This window comes from Carlito syrichta, unplaced genomic scaffold, assembly GCF_000164805.1.
Source record: "Carlito syrichta isolate Samal-C Ts95f unplaced genomic scaffold, Tarsius_syrichta-2.0.1 Scaffold302384, whole genome shotgun sequence".
NCBI lineage: Eukaryota > Metazoa > Chordata > Mammalia > Primates > Tarsiidae > Carlito > Carlito syrichta.
The window spans coordinates 89772-105704 of record NW_007246480.1 but is presented as its reverse complement, the minus strand read 5'-3'; the positions used below and the strand labels follow the sequence as shown (position 1 = coordinate 105704).

The following is a 15933-nucleotide window of genomic DNA, read 5'->3' as shown; positions in this document are numbered from 1 at the left end:
CTTCTCAGTTTCCTTGCTGGTTCCTCCTCACTTCCATGACTGCTAGTTTCTCACATTTATATATCTAGTCTAGATCTAGACAGTTGAATTGAAGGAGATGATGTCTAAAAGTTTTATGGGGGCCTCAGCCTGCAGAGTTTTGTAGGCCATTGTAAGGACTTTGGCTTTTACTCTGAGTGAGATGGGAAACCATGGAAAGTTCTCGAGTAGACACATGATGGGAGCCACTGAAGATCTCTCAGCAGGGGAGTGGCATGATCAGAATTGTATTTTAGAATCCCATTTTTCTACTAGGTACAAGGTTATGAGTGTGACTTGAGGGTAGGTAGATGAACCTGGAAAAGTTACACAGCTATAACAGTCACCCTTTACTCCATCCTTCTTTGAGTGTAATCATCCATCAAGTCTTATTTCTTCTGTCTCTTAAGTAGCTCTTAAATCAGTCTGTCTCTATCCTTCCTGCCATATCTCAAGTTCTGTCTAACATTCTTTTATGCCTGGGTTCCTGCAATAGTCTCTTCCTGTCTTCATCTTGCATTTCTCCACTCTCTTCTACACCTTGTAGCCATAGTGACTTTTTAAAAAGACAAATCTGATTGTGTTACCCAGGATATAATTTTGCCCCCATCTTTCCCAGTTTCATGTGCTCACTCTTTATGGTCCTCTTTGTGGCTCTTGCTTACTTCTTTAACTTCTACTTTCCATTTAACCTCAAATATATATATTTGTTTCAATTCTTGTCATGGGCCTTTAAACATGTCCCCTCTGCCTGGAACAATCTCCCTTGCTCCCTAACATCCCTGCCTGGCTAACTTACTCATTCTTCACGTTTTATCTCCCTTATCTTGTTTTTCAACAGTTTGAATATAATATGCTTGGCTACAATTTTCTACGTATTTAACCTGAGCTTCACAGATTTGTAGGAAACATTTTTGATCGCTAAGTCTTCAACTTTTTTTTTCCTGCCTTTTCTTTTTCTGGACTTCAAAATACTTGCATGCTAGATTGCTTGATATTGCCCACAGGACACTGATGCTTTACTCATTGTTTTTTCTCCCTGTGTTTCAGTGTGGATAATTCTTTCAATTTATCTTCAATCTTCACGTATTGTCTGGTTTCAAATTTATTACAAAACTCATCCAGTAAATTTTGGTTTCAGATATTATATTTTCTAGTTGTTTCAATTTTTCTTCTGCTATTTCTTTCATCCATCTTTTCCTGTATATTTGAAAACAAATTTATAATGGTCAAAGTCCTTATCTAATAATTCCAGTTTTTGGTTCATCTGTGTGACCATTTCTGTTGACTGTTTTCTTAGTTATGGGTTATAGTTCCTACTTTCTGACATGTCTCATCTTTGTAAATTTTACTCTGGATATTGTGGGGAAAAAAAACAACAACAAAGTTCAGTGAGGAGCTAAGCGTTCAGATTCGTTCACAGTGTGAGCTGAGCTGGTGCTGGGCTGCAGCTTTAGAATAAATTCACCTGCAGTTAATCCAGCCCGACCTAGTGCAAAGGATTAAGCTCTTTAATGTTGTCGATGTTTGCATTAGAGGGGAATGGACCTCATTTTGGTTCACCTTTGGATTCAACTTCAGGGTCCAAGCAGCCAAGCACCGTGAGAATGTGCAAGACTTCGTGAATTCTACTTGCCAAAAGCATTTTCTCCATTGCAGCTTTCTTTCAAACCCTGGGTGTAGGCCAAAGTGATTTAATTTTGTGATTGGGCTCCTTCCAGACCCAAGTCTGTCCCACTAGCTTATACTGTTGGCAAAGTCTCAACCACTTTTTTCTTAACACTGCAAAGTCTCTCAGAATGTTGCAGGCTTGTTCTTCTACCTACTGGTATCCAGACCAGGCCCTTCTCCCTGGTCGTGGCGACGTCACAGCTCTCTACTTAACTATGTCACTCTAGACATAGATATCTCTATAGAATTTATTTCATTAAGGTCTTCTTACCATTGTTTTTCATCAGCTCCATGAAAAAGATATTTATTTTATCTGATTATTTCTTTTTATCACCACTATGTAAAAGGCTTTCGTGTATCTTTCTATATCCCAATCAGTAGCAGAAGTCTTACCATCCTATCTTTAGAGCTTTTCCTAACCCACGGACTAGGTTAACTGTTTTGAATATATGCATCCATAGCACCCTCTACTTAACACTATGTTAGCATATATTATACTTGCCTGTTTGTTTGAAAGCCTCCTAGATTATCAATTTATGGCAGAGACTCTGCCTAGTTCATTATTAAGGCTCTAGCCCAATGTCTGATGCCTAGTAAACCTTATGTTCCTGTTGAATGACATTTGGGCCTAATGACCCTTGTGCTTCCACATCTTACTTGATATTCCATGAACCCCTCCCTGATTTAGGCGGAACTCACAAATCTGCGTACTCAGTAAGCCTCCCTGAGCAAAATCCCTGCTGGTCTGTCAAGCCTACCTCTCCAGAGCAAGAGAGGCTCCTAGCCAGGTGGAAAAAATCTGTGTCACTCTAGACACAGATATCTCTACAGAATTTATTTCATTAAGGTTATGGTTATATAAAAGTAGCAGGCATTTACACACACAACCTATACTTGCTGTGTGTGTATACATATGTTTCTATATATAGAGTCATGGGCCACATAATGTTTCTATCTATCAATGATGGACTGTACATGTGACAGTGGTCCCATAAGATTATAATGCTGTAGTTTTTCTGTACCTTTCCTATGTTTAAATATATTTAGATACACAAATATTTCCCATCGTGCTACAGTTGGCTGCAATATTCAGTATAGTCACGTGCTATCCAGGTTGCTGGCCTAGGAGCGATAGTCTATAACATATAGCCTAAGTGTATAGATCGTCTAGGTTTGTGTACATACATTATGTTTGTACAACAGCTAAGTCGCTGCACAACGAATTTCTCAGAATGCATCCTCATCATTTAGTGATGCATGATTGTATATAGTATAGAATTATAGACCTGTGAACTTGTTCTTAGTTGTTCAAAAAACACTGACAAAAAACTTAAGTGGTTTGGTTTCTTAAAAATAAAAACACAGGCTGGGCTCGATGGCTCAGCCTGTAATCCCAGCACTTCGGGAGGCCCAGGTGAGACCAGCCCAGGCAACTTGGCAAGACTTCGTCTCTACAGTAAATCAAAAAAATTAGCCGGCGCAGTGGTGCACACCTGTAGTTCCGGCTACTTGGAAGGCTGAGGCGGAAGGATCATCGGTGGCTCCAGTGGCCGTGAGTGTGCCACTGCACTCTAGCCTGGGCGACAGAGTGAGACTCCAACTCAAAAAAAAAAAAAAAGTAAAAAGACAAATATAATGTTATAAGATGTGATTTTTAGATAACAGAAGAGTGGCAGTTTCTATCTCCTAGGATCCTTGATTACTGTTCATTCATCATCAATAGCTTCTGACAGCAGTACCATTCATATTTTAATAACTGAATTTCCAGGACTATTACAATCCATTGCTAGAAGCCTTGGCTAACTGCCAGATATCCTTTGAAAGACGTACTTTTTCCTTCATGCTTTCTTGCACTGATAAAAATGAAAAGTAGTACCAGATTTCGTTAACTATGGTGAATTTTGGAGGCAGAATAAGTAGATTATAATTAATATTGATTTCAAAGACTATATATTCCACCTGCGTATATTCATTTAATAAAATACCCTAAGACTTTTTCAATTTCTCAATGCTTTGCTTTCAAGATTACGAGAAAATTGTTATTTATCATGAGTATGTTCTTAGATGAGGAAAATAATGAGAAATGAACCCCCAGTTCTTTTGTATTTCTCTGTGCTGTGCTTCAGTATGGAACAGGGAGACATGGTAAAGTTTCATAATAGTGGGGAAATGAAACTAAATGTTCTCCATCCGTATTCTCTCTCCAATTCTATCCTTTAGGAGTGATACGAATTGTCTGCTGAGATTGGTGATGAAATTCTAGCCAAGTTACTTCAATTGTGTTCCGAGTTCAGTCTCAGGCTGCACCTTTTAATTGTTTTGGCTTCCCTAACTTTACAGAAAATTGGGTTGTAAACTTATATCTTCTAGGCAGGAGACTAGATTCTTCTCTAGAGAGCTCAAGAGACCTAAAGATATTTATAGTCAGGGAGTCTAGTAAAATGGCAAACAACTTAATAATTATCCTTTCTCTGAGGGGGTTGGGAAAAAATCTGTCTTTCTTGTGCTCTCAGGAGGCTCCCTTGAGTCTTGAGCTAAGAATTTCAGGGTTGCAGTGAGCAACGACTGTGCAAAAAACTCACCTTTCAGAATGTGTACTTTCACTTAATACCTCTGGTTTAGCAAGGCATTTCATTCCTGAGTCTGGGTCTCATAAATTCCAGAAGTGGTCTGAGGGGCAAGAGTAGCTGCCTGGCTATGCAAGAGAGGGGGAGGGCAGAAATGGGGGTGGTCTCACCATTCCTCAAATGTCTTTTTACCTTCCCTGCCTTAGAAGAGGATCCTGAAGCCACTTTACTTCTTTTACTCCTTATGACACTCCTTGTTTGAACCGCTCATACCTCGCACATGCTACCGTTATCTTTTTGTGACCATGGGTACTGTCACCGTCTTATCATTTGAGGTCAGAGGCCAGTTTTCATTTCTTTATATTCCCTTAAAGCTATGACAGAGCCATGAACGTGGTAGAGTTATTATCTGCCTATTTTGAAGGTTTTATTATAAAAGTGAAATATTTATCATGGAAAATGTGGAAGGCAAAATTCGAAGGAGGGAAAAATGTCACCCACAGTCACTCCTCTTAGGAGTAACAATTACCATTTTCATAGAGCTATGGTATTTTATCTTGACTTCACTAAGTCAGACTTTTTCCCCCTTTGGTGCAGTAGAAATGAGGTGAACCTCAGTCATGAGTCTTTGTTTAGCTTTGCACACCTTCGACAACACTTTGCTGTCTTCACAGAATCACCCACTCCATTTATTTTCAAAAGCAGCAAATGATGCTACCATCAGCTGCTTCTAGTTAACCTCCCTTGACTCAACATCTGGACTTAAAGTGGTCAGGTTATTTTGAATCACAACCACATAAAATCACTTAAAACTACTCTGGAAGTTCAACATCAACACTTCTTCCTGATACTTTTTTTCTAGAGTCCAAAATGATGTTAGAGCCTTTTAGAAAATGACTGGGTTGGACGTTCCAAGCCAGTCAATCTAGCAGAGTGGTTCAGTGTTTTCTTCCAGTATGAGAAGTCCTTAACATAAAAACCACTTGAGGAACCCAAGGTGATGGTGGCCAGATAGCTAATATTCATTGTGCAAATACATATAGATCATTGGGAGAGATTTAAAATGGGATTAATGAATGGAAATGGGTGGGCTATATCGGGAAATTCATCTGAAAATTCCCAACTTTCCTTCAAAGATAGTATTTTTCTCCCTTTTATTTTCTAGGCTAGGTTCTATTAGTTTTCCTGTAACAGTATACATCCTGCATTAGAAAGTCTTGCCTCCTATATATCACATAGGAGAGAAAGGGTAACATATTCTGGCTTGCCAAACTCCAGAGACAAACCTGAAGTCAAATTGTAGATATCAAGATCGCAGACACAGCTCTATGTATCTGGGAACTTTCCACCCTCTCAAGATTTATTTTTTTAGATCAGAAAATAGAGTTTATTTAAAAAGTAAAGTAGAGAAAGAGAAGATTCATCTCCCCAAGAAAGGGGAGTGGGGGGCAAAGCCAGGAAACATGGTGATGGCCATAGCTCAAAGAGCATATGGCCACACCAGAGTCTAGCAAGGCAATGGCGGCCTCACGATTTCTGAATGAGAGCTCCAAAAGCCCTATCTCTGAATGGGAGTAAAGAGTTCATGGCAGGGTCATGTCCCTCCTACCTGTTACGGTGTTTTGAGGAGCAAGTGGCACTTGGCAGGACACCCGAAGTCAACTATGTGAGCGGATTGATTCTGGTGCTGTCTGGTCATGGCTTCTAAGAAGAGAGGCTTTTGACAGTGGGAACATGAATATAATTTTGAGAAATGGTTGTAATAATTCTGTACTCTTCCAGGTACTTGCCATCAGTACACTGGAAAGCCATAAGCCAGAGTTTTATGAAGATTATCTCTACATGCAAACACACCTTAGTTATTGTAGCAGGCAGGTGGAATGATGGAGAAAGAAACAGGTAAACAAACACTGAGAGAATTCCAGAATTGCTCCACAGGCTTGGGGTTTCATGTGTTTGTGAGTTAAGGCCAGGATGGGATGAAACCTCTGAAGCATCTGTGTTAATGACCAAGTCCTGTACTTGCTCAAAGTCAAGTGCTGGGAAAATCTTATTAGATAAATCTAATACTAATATTAGAACTCTACAGATTTCAGGTGAAGAGACTCCCACAGATATTCTCTTGGAACAGGCAATTTGGAGAAAAATGTGTTTGCTGTTCATAACACAGCTTGAGCCACTAGTGTCCAACTCTAGGGAGAATCAGCTCTACAGAACATTTGGCAAGTATTTAAAATCTGAGTCTAAATCTTTTTTTTCTGAGTTGGAGTCTCACTGTCGCCCAGACTGGAGTGCAGTGGCCGCTCCCGGCCACCGCAGCCTCGACCCGCTGGGCTCCGGCGATCCTTCCGCCTCAGCCTTCCGAGTAGCTGGAACTACAGGCACGCGCTATCACGCCCGGCTAACTTTTTGATTTATTGTAGAGATGAGGTTTCGCCTGCCCAGGCGGGTCTCGAACCCGCGGACTCAGGCAATCCACTCACCTCAGCCTCCCAAAGGCGTGGGATTACAGGCTGAGCCACAGAGCCCGGCTTGAGTCTAAATCTTAATGGAAAAAATTTTTTTGTTGTAGGCTGGAAACCAAAATGAGCTATTACACAATAATTACAATAAAATATATGAGTTATTCTATCTGTAATAAACACCTAATTTTCATTAGTATTATTGGAAGAACTAGCAATTAGCCAAGGAAACATTAAATTAAGAAAAGCTGACAGAAAAAAGTTCATTAACAATTAATGTACATTAGTCTGATTTAAATTTAATGTCAACTGAGAAAGTCATTTCTTATGGGTATAGTCTAAGTAAAAATAAACTAAAATGAACTTATTTGTTTCGACAATTTCCACCTTCTTTATCACTGTGGTATAATTTACTAGTTGCCTTTGGCTTACTTTAGAGGTTAGTTGTATTCCTTTATACAGTGTCTGAAAAATAGAGATTCCTTTATATAGTGTCTGTATAAAAATAGAGATTTCCTAAAACAGTATTGGAAAGCTCTTGAGATGGTTGCAAAGATTAACCTGAATTTTGGCCAAAGTCTAATCTCATCTGGATTTTTCTTAATGATAAGACACCAGCTGTATTTATAAGAAAGATAAGTTTTTGTATTCAACCATCATTAGAAACAAAGATACCAGCAACTTTCTTGTCTTTTACTACAAAGAAATAGAAACTCAGCTCAATGCAGCATTATAAATGTGGGCGGTAGAAATGCACATTTCATACGTCTTTAAATTAAATTTTTGTAAAGACTGAGAAAACTGGTGGATTTACCATCATTCATGTGGATTTTATAAACTTACAATAAATGTTACAAGTACCAAGGCAGAGTGTCCTGTTAAAAATTAACTGAAAAGGCAAACTGCCATATAGCAAAGACATAAGTTAAACAAAAATTCATTGAAGAATATTATTTCTTTAAATGCATAATTTGAAACGCATGTTAGCTGTTTTGAAATTCTTTTCATATGCCTGTTAAATGTTTTTGCATCAGCAAGGTGTTAAGATTAAAAAAACAGAGTGTTCTCTCCTGTCCCTGTTATTGAGCACACAGACAGTTTGATAAAGATATACTGGAACAGAATGCTGCTTCTGAGGATTTGACCAAGCTCTCATGAGGAACAGATCATAATAATGACCATTTTTACTTGGCAAATTTTATTTGGTTTCAGAGTTAAGGCTACTTACTACTGGTTTGGTATGAAGCTGGATTAAATTGAGTTTAATTTTTAAGCTATAGAAAAACATGGAAAATAGTTCTCTCCTAAGAACCATTAAATTAGTCTTGGGCACAATATTGTCTCATAACTTCCCAATCAACATTTCTGAGACAATGTCAGATTTAGGACAATTACAAAAAACCAGACACAAATGTGCAAACCAGATTTCAATTTCTTCTCCACTGACATGAGATTTAAAACAGCAACAGAAACATTTCTAGGTCAGTGTCAGTATGTAGTCACAAATTACCAAAGTAAGAAACAAACTGGAGCGCTTGGGTGTGTGATTTTGTGTTTTGGCATGTGAGAGACATTGAAATATTCACAATGTACAAGCCAAATCATAAAAATGAAATGGGACTTACGATCTCATCATTTTGAAAGAGGAGATTTAGCTCTGACATCTTGCAGATTTGTGATATCCTGACTTTTGCTTCAACAGTCTTAAATAATACAAGTTTTAGAACATAAGTACAATTTTTTTCTCTATGTTTGCTAAGTGAAGCAATCCTGAAGAAAATTTCATTTCAATGGAAGAAAACTCTCTTAAATATATTTATAAACAAACATGGAAAAACTAAAATGGGGACATATGCACATGGTATCAGATCTTATATTATTTATCAGGAATTAGAAGTGATGACCAATAAATAACTAATGCTTCACAAACATTTCCTATTGTATAAGTTCTAATTAAAACATATTTCAAAAAACAAGGTTTGCTAAGAAAAAAAGTATCTGATACCATTTCAAAGTAATTGAGCACAATAAAGTTTAACAAGAAAGTATAAATTGGAAAATGGTCTGAATTTAAGATCTAACAAAACAAAAAAGAGGTTAGAGTCCTCAATGCTTATGCAGCACAAAGTGCATTTCACTCCTGAAACTAAGAGATAAAGGCAACCTTCTCACTTCTTAAGAATGACTCTCCTTATAGTTAAAATATTAATTCACAAATAGAACCACCATTTCCTCCTCTTTGAGGATAACGCTTCCTGACTTTTTAGAATAACTGCATTTATATCACTATGAGTTGCCTTTTCCCAAGACAGTTTCCTCTAGTAACAGACAGCAATTCTATTGGGTAATTTCATCAATTTTTATATTTTGAATAAGCCCTTATCCAGAGAATCCATTTCCTATATACCCAAGCCCAACATACTCATCTCCCCAGTCTCCATCGCTAAATATAACCCACCTACTTCCCACGTCAATTTTTCTAAGTATAAGACAGCAATTTCCAAATACATTGGCCTGGGGGATCATCTCCTTTATTTTGGGACGTATCTTGATATGACACATTCTTTTAAGAGGCACTATTGATACTGTGTCCCTTTGGTTTATCCTGATGCTTTTAGAAATCTTTGTCCCATCACAAATACTGTTAAAGAGAAGCATATCAAAATTCCCTGTTCTTTGCTAGTTCAATCTGCTCATGAAGGGGTAAAGAAAACAATTTATATTATTTGGTAATAATATTTTACTGTATGAAATAACTGACTTGAATATTGTTATGCAATTTCTCATCTGTACTTCAGCATGTAGCAGCTGAACCCAAACATCTACGTGATTACAAAATTTCACTGAATTTTATTTTTTTAAAAATTATTCTTAAGGGCTAGAAAAATGTCCCAGGTAATTTTCTAGATTCCATAAATTAATTATTTTACGAAACTTATGAATATGTAACTTGAGTAAAATATACGTATTGGCACTATTAAGAATAAATCCCTACAAGAACTACACAGACAATATCTACAAATCTCTGAATTGTGTGGCAGATATATGCTAGGTATTTTAATTATCATAGCAACCCCATGAAACAATCATTTCTATCCACATCCTACAAGACGAAATGAAGCTTAAGAGAGGGCCTTAACTTGCAAGAATGGATGGTTTGTAGAAAGGTATTTAATTTTATAACCAACTGACAAGCAGAACCATAATCTTATACTCTTCTGACCATATCATATGTCATAAGAACATGATAAGGCTGCCTTACATAATGATTTTAATGATTTTTGAGAAGGTGAACACAGTTCAAGGGCCAGAAGGGGCTATCTCAGACACATTTATGTTTCTTGGTAAAACATGGTGAGAATCCATAGAAGGGGAAGGCTGTTAGAGGTATAAACCATAAATCACTTTTCAAGATAAGCTTTATCCCACACACTAGATGTTCTACAAGGGTTGAAACATCTAGTCCAAAGGAATCTGCACATAGTAAACAGGGTTGAGTAACACAGTTACATTTTTAAGAAATTGCAAACCATTTTTATTAAATTGAGTAAAATCCTTTATAATTATTGAGCAAGTTATGGTATCTTTACACATAAAAATTGCTAACAAAAATGTATACACATATCTACATTCAACTAATTCCAGTGTGCCCAGAGAGATTTTCTTCTCCTTTTGTAAAGTTTATGTCCCTGAGAATTAGGAAAACAGCATATACTCAAAGTATAGAAGATAGGATACGCTTTGAATAATACTTTGTAAAATCAAAAGCATTATTTTTCTCTAGTCATCTCTTCTCTGGAGCTAAGCTGCAGAGTCTATTATATAGTCTTACAAAATGATTTAAAATAAATGAACACACAGAACAGAGTAGAAAGTTAATTTTTCAAACTATCAACATTTTATTTAATAAAGCCACTGAGATAATTCTAGAGTTTACAGTATATTTGTTATAAAAATAGAAAATCCTACAAAATATGTACTAAAAATATGAAACTTATGAATTTAAGATACAGACAAAATTTATTTTACATTTCTGTCACCCAGAATAACAGTTTGTGGTCTCCTCCAACTGCACACAGGGGGAGTGTTCGATGCCAGGAAAGGCCAGATCCAACAGCTACAGAACCAGTGAGAACAGGCTGGAAATGTGAGAAAAATTAAAGAAGCATGACAAATTCCCATAGTTAATAAATAAAAATGATGCTCAAAAATGTGAAATGCATTCATCAATTATCTTGGATTATAACAGAAGCATAACTAAAATATGCTCCCTCAGAGGTGACATACACATTATTTATTTAGAGCTGGCTGGAAGGACGGGTACAATCCATCCATGACTAACTGGTACAGGCCAGATCCAAACATTTTTGTAGTCTACAACAAGCAAGCAAGCAAAATTAAAATTTATGTTTAAATAAAGAAAACATAAAAGCAACAGAAGAAATAAAAAGCTTCTTACATGAATACTGGCAAAAAAAAATCTGCTGACAAGGGTTATTCAAACATCTAAAAAAACACCTCTTTCAATTTAAGCAGATAACAGACATAAATATCTTTAGTTACGAATTACACATTTGGGGACTGTGGGTGAAGAAGTCAAAATACAAAGAAGAAAGACATATATGCCACAAAGCATTTCTATATTACCTGAGGATGTCCTAAATGATGAATGTGAAACTGGCTTGCCATTTTGCCAGGATAACCAGTGGTTGCAAACAAGTTTTCATTAATTGTGGACCACCTAAGAAATAAGTAAAGTATCTTATAGATAACCACAAGATAGCATAAGAATAAGTAGAGTATCTTACACATAACCACAAACTTTTCTGAAACAGGATTTTTTTTCACAATAGTAATAATTTTATAGTCCTACACTTGTTAATATAGCTTTACGATTAGGTTGAGAATTCCAGGTCAGTTAGTGAAAAATATTTTCTCATTCTATGAATATTTAATAAATACTTATTGTGGGTCACTTCATTAAGTTCCAAAGTTATACAACATTAACACAGTCCCTTTCTTAGAACCAAAAGGCTAACAGTAAGGTGGGAGACACAAACAAGGCATCAGACAGATACAAAATTAAGTGAAACCATAATTTTGATCAGGGCACAGTGTATCCAACCCCAGGAGATGAGACACAATTAGTTTAAGGCAGTCATCACCATCCTCGATAAAAGGAGAATGTTCCTTCTTATCCTTTTACTTTAGACAATTTGGCATGAGACTACAATGCCTAAAACTGGTAGCCATCTTGTGACCATGAAGCTACAAGCCCAAAGCTGTGCTGTCGAGAATGGCTGAGCTCTGAGCTCTGGATGACACTGATGAGCTGCCAAAGGAACCCTGAGACTGCCTCCTCCAGACTTCTTACATACTGTACTTCACTGATTTAAAAATGTGTATTGGCTAACATCTCTGAAGTCAGGATGCACCTTAAAATCTGTGGCATTCTTACATTTAGCTGAATATATTTTATTCTTAATAATGGCACCCCCAAGTTCTACAGTTTCACTGGGGGGATAGTTTATATTTGCTGATATATGGCATATAATCAAAATTCTACTTGTTTCAGTCTGTTATTTTGTTTTGCTGTGACTTAGAGCAGAAAGCAGCTTTATGACCACACTGTACAATGGAATATTATGAAAGGTAAATGAAAAAGAAAACAGACATGTATGTTAATTTAAGCAAAAAGAAAAAACAAGTCACAGATATATACTATCTATCATGTTTTCATTTAAAGCACAATGGCGTTTATATACATAAACACGGGTCCCTCTATATTTACATCTTTATCAGCACAGAACAATAAGGAAGCACACAATATGCACCAAGTCATTAGGGTGGTACTGGTAGAGTGGCAATGTGCTTTTTTGTGTGTTACATTTTTGTGGTGGCTCATGCCTGTAATCTCAGTAATTTGGGAGGCCGAAGCAGGAGGATCGCTTGAGCCCAGGCATAATAGTGAGACCTCATCTCAAAAAAAAAAAAAAAAAAAAAAAATTAGTTGAGTATGATGGTGCACGCCTTTAGTCCCAGCTACTTGGGAGGCTGAGGCAGGAAGATCATCTGAGCCCAAGAGGTTGAGGCTGCGATGAGCTGTGATCATACCACTATGCTCCAACCTGGGTGACAGAGTAAGACCCTGGCTCAAAAAAATTTTTTTTTGGAAAGAAAATATTTGGAAAACACACCAACTCCTTGACTAGATAGAAATTTGTCTTTGACAAAAGCAAAGACTTAGCCAGGAAAACAAAATAACCACTTAGAAGACAATCAGAAAAAAAATCCAGTGGTGGGGTTAGGGTGAAAGAGATTGGGAAAGCATTCCAGTGGTGGCATGACATAAAGGCAAAAAATCAAATTATAACTCCAACAAAAATGGTACATTACCTGAATAAGCAGGCTCGATCTGTGTGAACAGGCCTCTTAACTTGAGGATAACTAAAAGGTAACATTTTGCATTTTATGAATTATGTGCTAGACTCAAGTAGATAAATTTAAATTTAGGTTTCAAAGGTATTTTCTCTTTAAGGACAGAATGTCCAATAGACTTAAACTGGAACAAAATTCCAAATAAGCACTCAGTTAAAACAGATGAAATATGATAAAGACATGACTCAGAACCACTGCAGGGTACCATCCTTCAACATAAGTAAACATTGCTCAGATTAAAGATGTTCTCCCCTGCAATGTCCTTTCTGGGTTACTCCCAAAGTAAATCTGCATAGCAAGATCATGTTATGTAAAAATCCATAGTTCTGGCCCTTCTATAGGACAGACGTATTTTTGCTCTACAGTGTGGCCCAGGTATAAAAGGATGGCCCAGTTGTGGATCATTTAGCAATAGTTACTAATTTTTGTGGTAAGCAATAGACAAATATACAAAGGAAGTACCTGGACCGAGTAACATCCCAAATTAACCAATCATTTCCTGCAACAGCTCCAACTTTGAAGGTATTTTTTAAGCACCAATGTGCGGACATTAATGGCACCTGTTCTGACTCAAGAGACAAAATAGCCTGTTGGGCCAAAAGATCATAAAACCGGATTGTTCCATTCTTCTCTGCAACCATCAGCTGTAAGACAGAAAAATAAAAGGAATTCAACTACTTATCTCTCTAGTGAAACCTGAAGTAAGCAGAGATTCACTGCCATACAATAAGATGTAAACATTTGCATTTATAAGTTGAACATCAATATTAATCGAAATTCAAAATGCTCCAAAATCTGAAACTTTTTGAGTGCAACATGCCACAAGGGAAAAATTCCACATTTAAGTACTTCACACAAACTTTGTTCAGAATTATTCAAAATAGTATATACAATTATCTTCAGGTCATGTGTACAAAGAATATATGACATATAAATGAATTCTGTGTTTAGACTTGGGTTCTATTGCCAATATATCTCATTGTATATATGCAAATATTTCCAAATCCCCCAATATCCAAAATCTGAAACGCTTCTGATACCAAGCATTTTGGGTAACGGATACTCAACCTGTATTATAAATGGAAGCTCAAATGTAAAGGAAATAAGAGCAGATCTATATAAAATTCTCTACAAATATTAAAAACAACAACTTAGAACAGGCAAAAGACAGACTGAAGAAGAGTCAGTGCAATTTTAAGTAAGTAGGAAGAAGAGATCAACCTAAAGATTCGTTATGGGAAAAGTTATCTTTAAATTACATTGGTTGCTTTGTCTAGAAATGATAGTTAAGTATGTATCTCTCAAGAGAGATACATATTTATGTGTTACACATCCTTATGAAATTTAAGTTTGCTACCAGGATGGGAGGCAGCATGGCATAGTCATAGAGCATAGACAGGCCTGGGTAGCAAGGCTGCTTCCTTTATTTAAAAGCTGAATGTTTATGCCATGTAACTGGCAGCTTCCTCATTTCTAAAACGGGAATGTGAGGATAATAGTTATTGGGGCTGGGCACAGTGGCTTCTGCCTGTAATCCCAGAGCTTTGGAGGCTGAGGTGAAAAGATCACTGGAGGCCAGGAGTTCAAGAACAGCCTAGGCACCTAGTGAGACTCTGTCTCTACATGCAGGGTGGCATGAACCTGTAGTCCAGCCTGGGTGAAAGAGCAATACCTTGTCTCTAACATACTAACAAAAAAATCTCAAGAATAGCTACAGGGTTATTGTGATGATTACATGAGTAATGTATGTAAAGTATTCAATACAATACAATATTTGATACATAGTAATCACTCAAAAAATAGTACTTACAATTTACTTCAGTATTTCTTTTGGTCTAAGATACCAGTGATTTATGATGTTCAATAAATTAATCTACCTATGAAATACTTTATAAATGTTCAAATTAATTATAACATAAATCCCAATTTTACAGATAATAAAATGTGAAAAAAATTTGTTTCTTAGACCCAAGAATGTATGACATTAGGACACTCATTTGTGGGAGATGAGAGGTAGAGACTGTTGCAAATATTTGATTGCATGAGTAGTTGACGCTTGGACAAAATGCTTTGAAAAGTTTTCTACTTCTTCTGTAAAGTTCTTACTTTTAAAGACTGTTCTTTTAATTTTGATTATATTAGGTTGAAAACATTGCTGTAGGTATAAAGTAATAGTGGGAGATGGGCAAGAATGTAAGACTTGGCATAAAAAATCCTGGGCTCTGTCACTTAATCTGTTGAGTGACCTGAAGTTTGCTTTTTTCTTATTCTATAAAATGGGAGATAATTATATCAGATTCAGAAAGTTACTATATGACTAAACACAGAAACACGGGGCACAGAAAACATTATTATGTTTAACAATATTGCTACTATTTCTAACAAGACAGGTCATTTCTGGCTCAGGGATTTTGGCAGTCATTCTATTATTCACTTAAGAGTCCTTTACAGAGCATCTAATTTATATAGATAGAGAGAGTCAATTCTCATTATCCTTGGTAATTTGGAGTTGTAAAGGTGCTACAAACACTGAATTACCAAATGCTAAGGCATTGCCCCTAGTGAAAATACAGAGTTATGTTTCTCCTGCCAGTCTTTGGTCATACTTCTTTTTTTAAAAGATGAGTCTTGCTCTGTTGTCCAAGCTAGATCGGTGCCATGGCTCAATCAAAGTCTATTGCAGCCTTAAATTCCTGGTGACAATGAAGGAAAAATTAAGACCTGAAATAATTTGTGTGTAGGGAAGAAGGAATTAATGATGATTTTAGGATTTTGAG

General features: G+C 36.6%; 1 protein-coding gene across 2 annotated transcripts in view; it reads right to left on the bottom strand.

Moving 5' to 3' along the window:
* Positions 1-10593: 10593 nt before the first annotated feature.
* Positions 10594-15933, bottom strand: part of NUP37 (nucleoporin 37) — a 43394-nt gene continuing 38054 nt past the window's right edge. For both annotated transcript variants that reach the window (XM_008056495.2, XM_008056496.1), the window contains exons 7-10: positions 13619-13800; positions 13115-13165; positions 11366-11459; positions 10594-10857 (exon numbers count right to left, since the gene is read on the bottom strand). In XM_008056495.2, the coding sequence (XP_008054686.1) occupies positions 10744-10857; positions 11366-11459; positions 13115-13165; positions 13619-13800 (441 nt within the window). In that variant the 3' untranslated portion in view covers positions 10594-10743. The remainder of the gene's footprint in view (positions 10858-11365; positions 11460-13114; positions 13166-13618; positions 13801-15933) is intronic.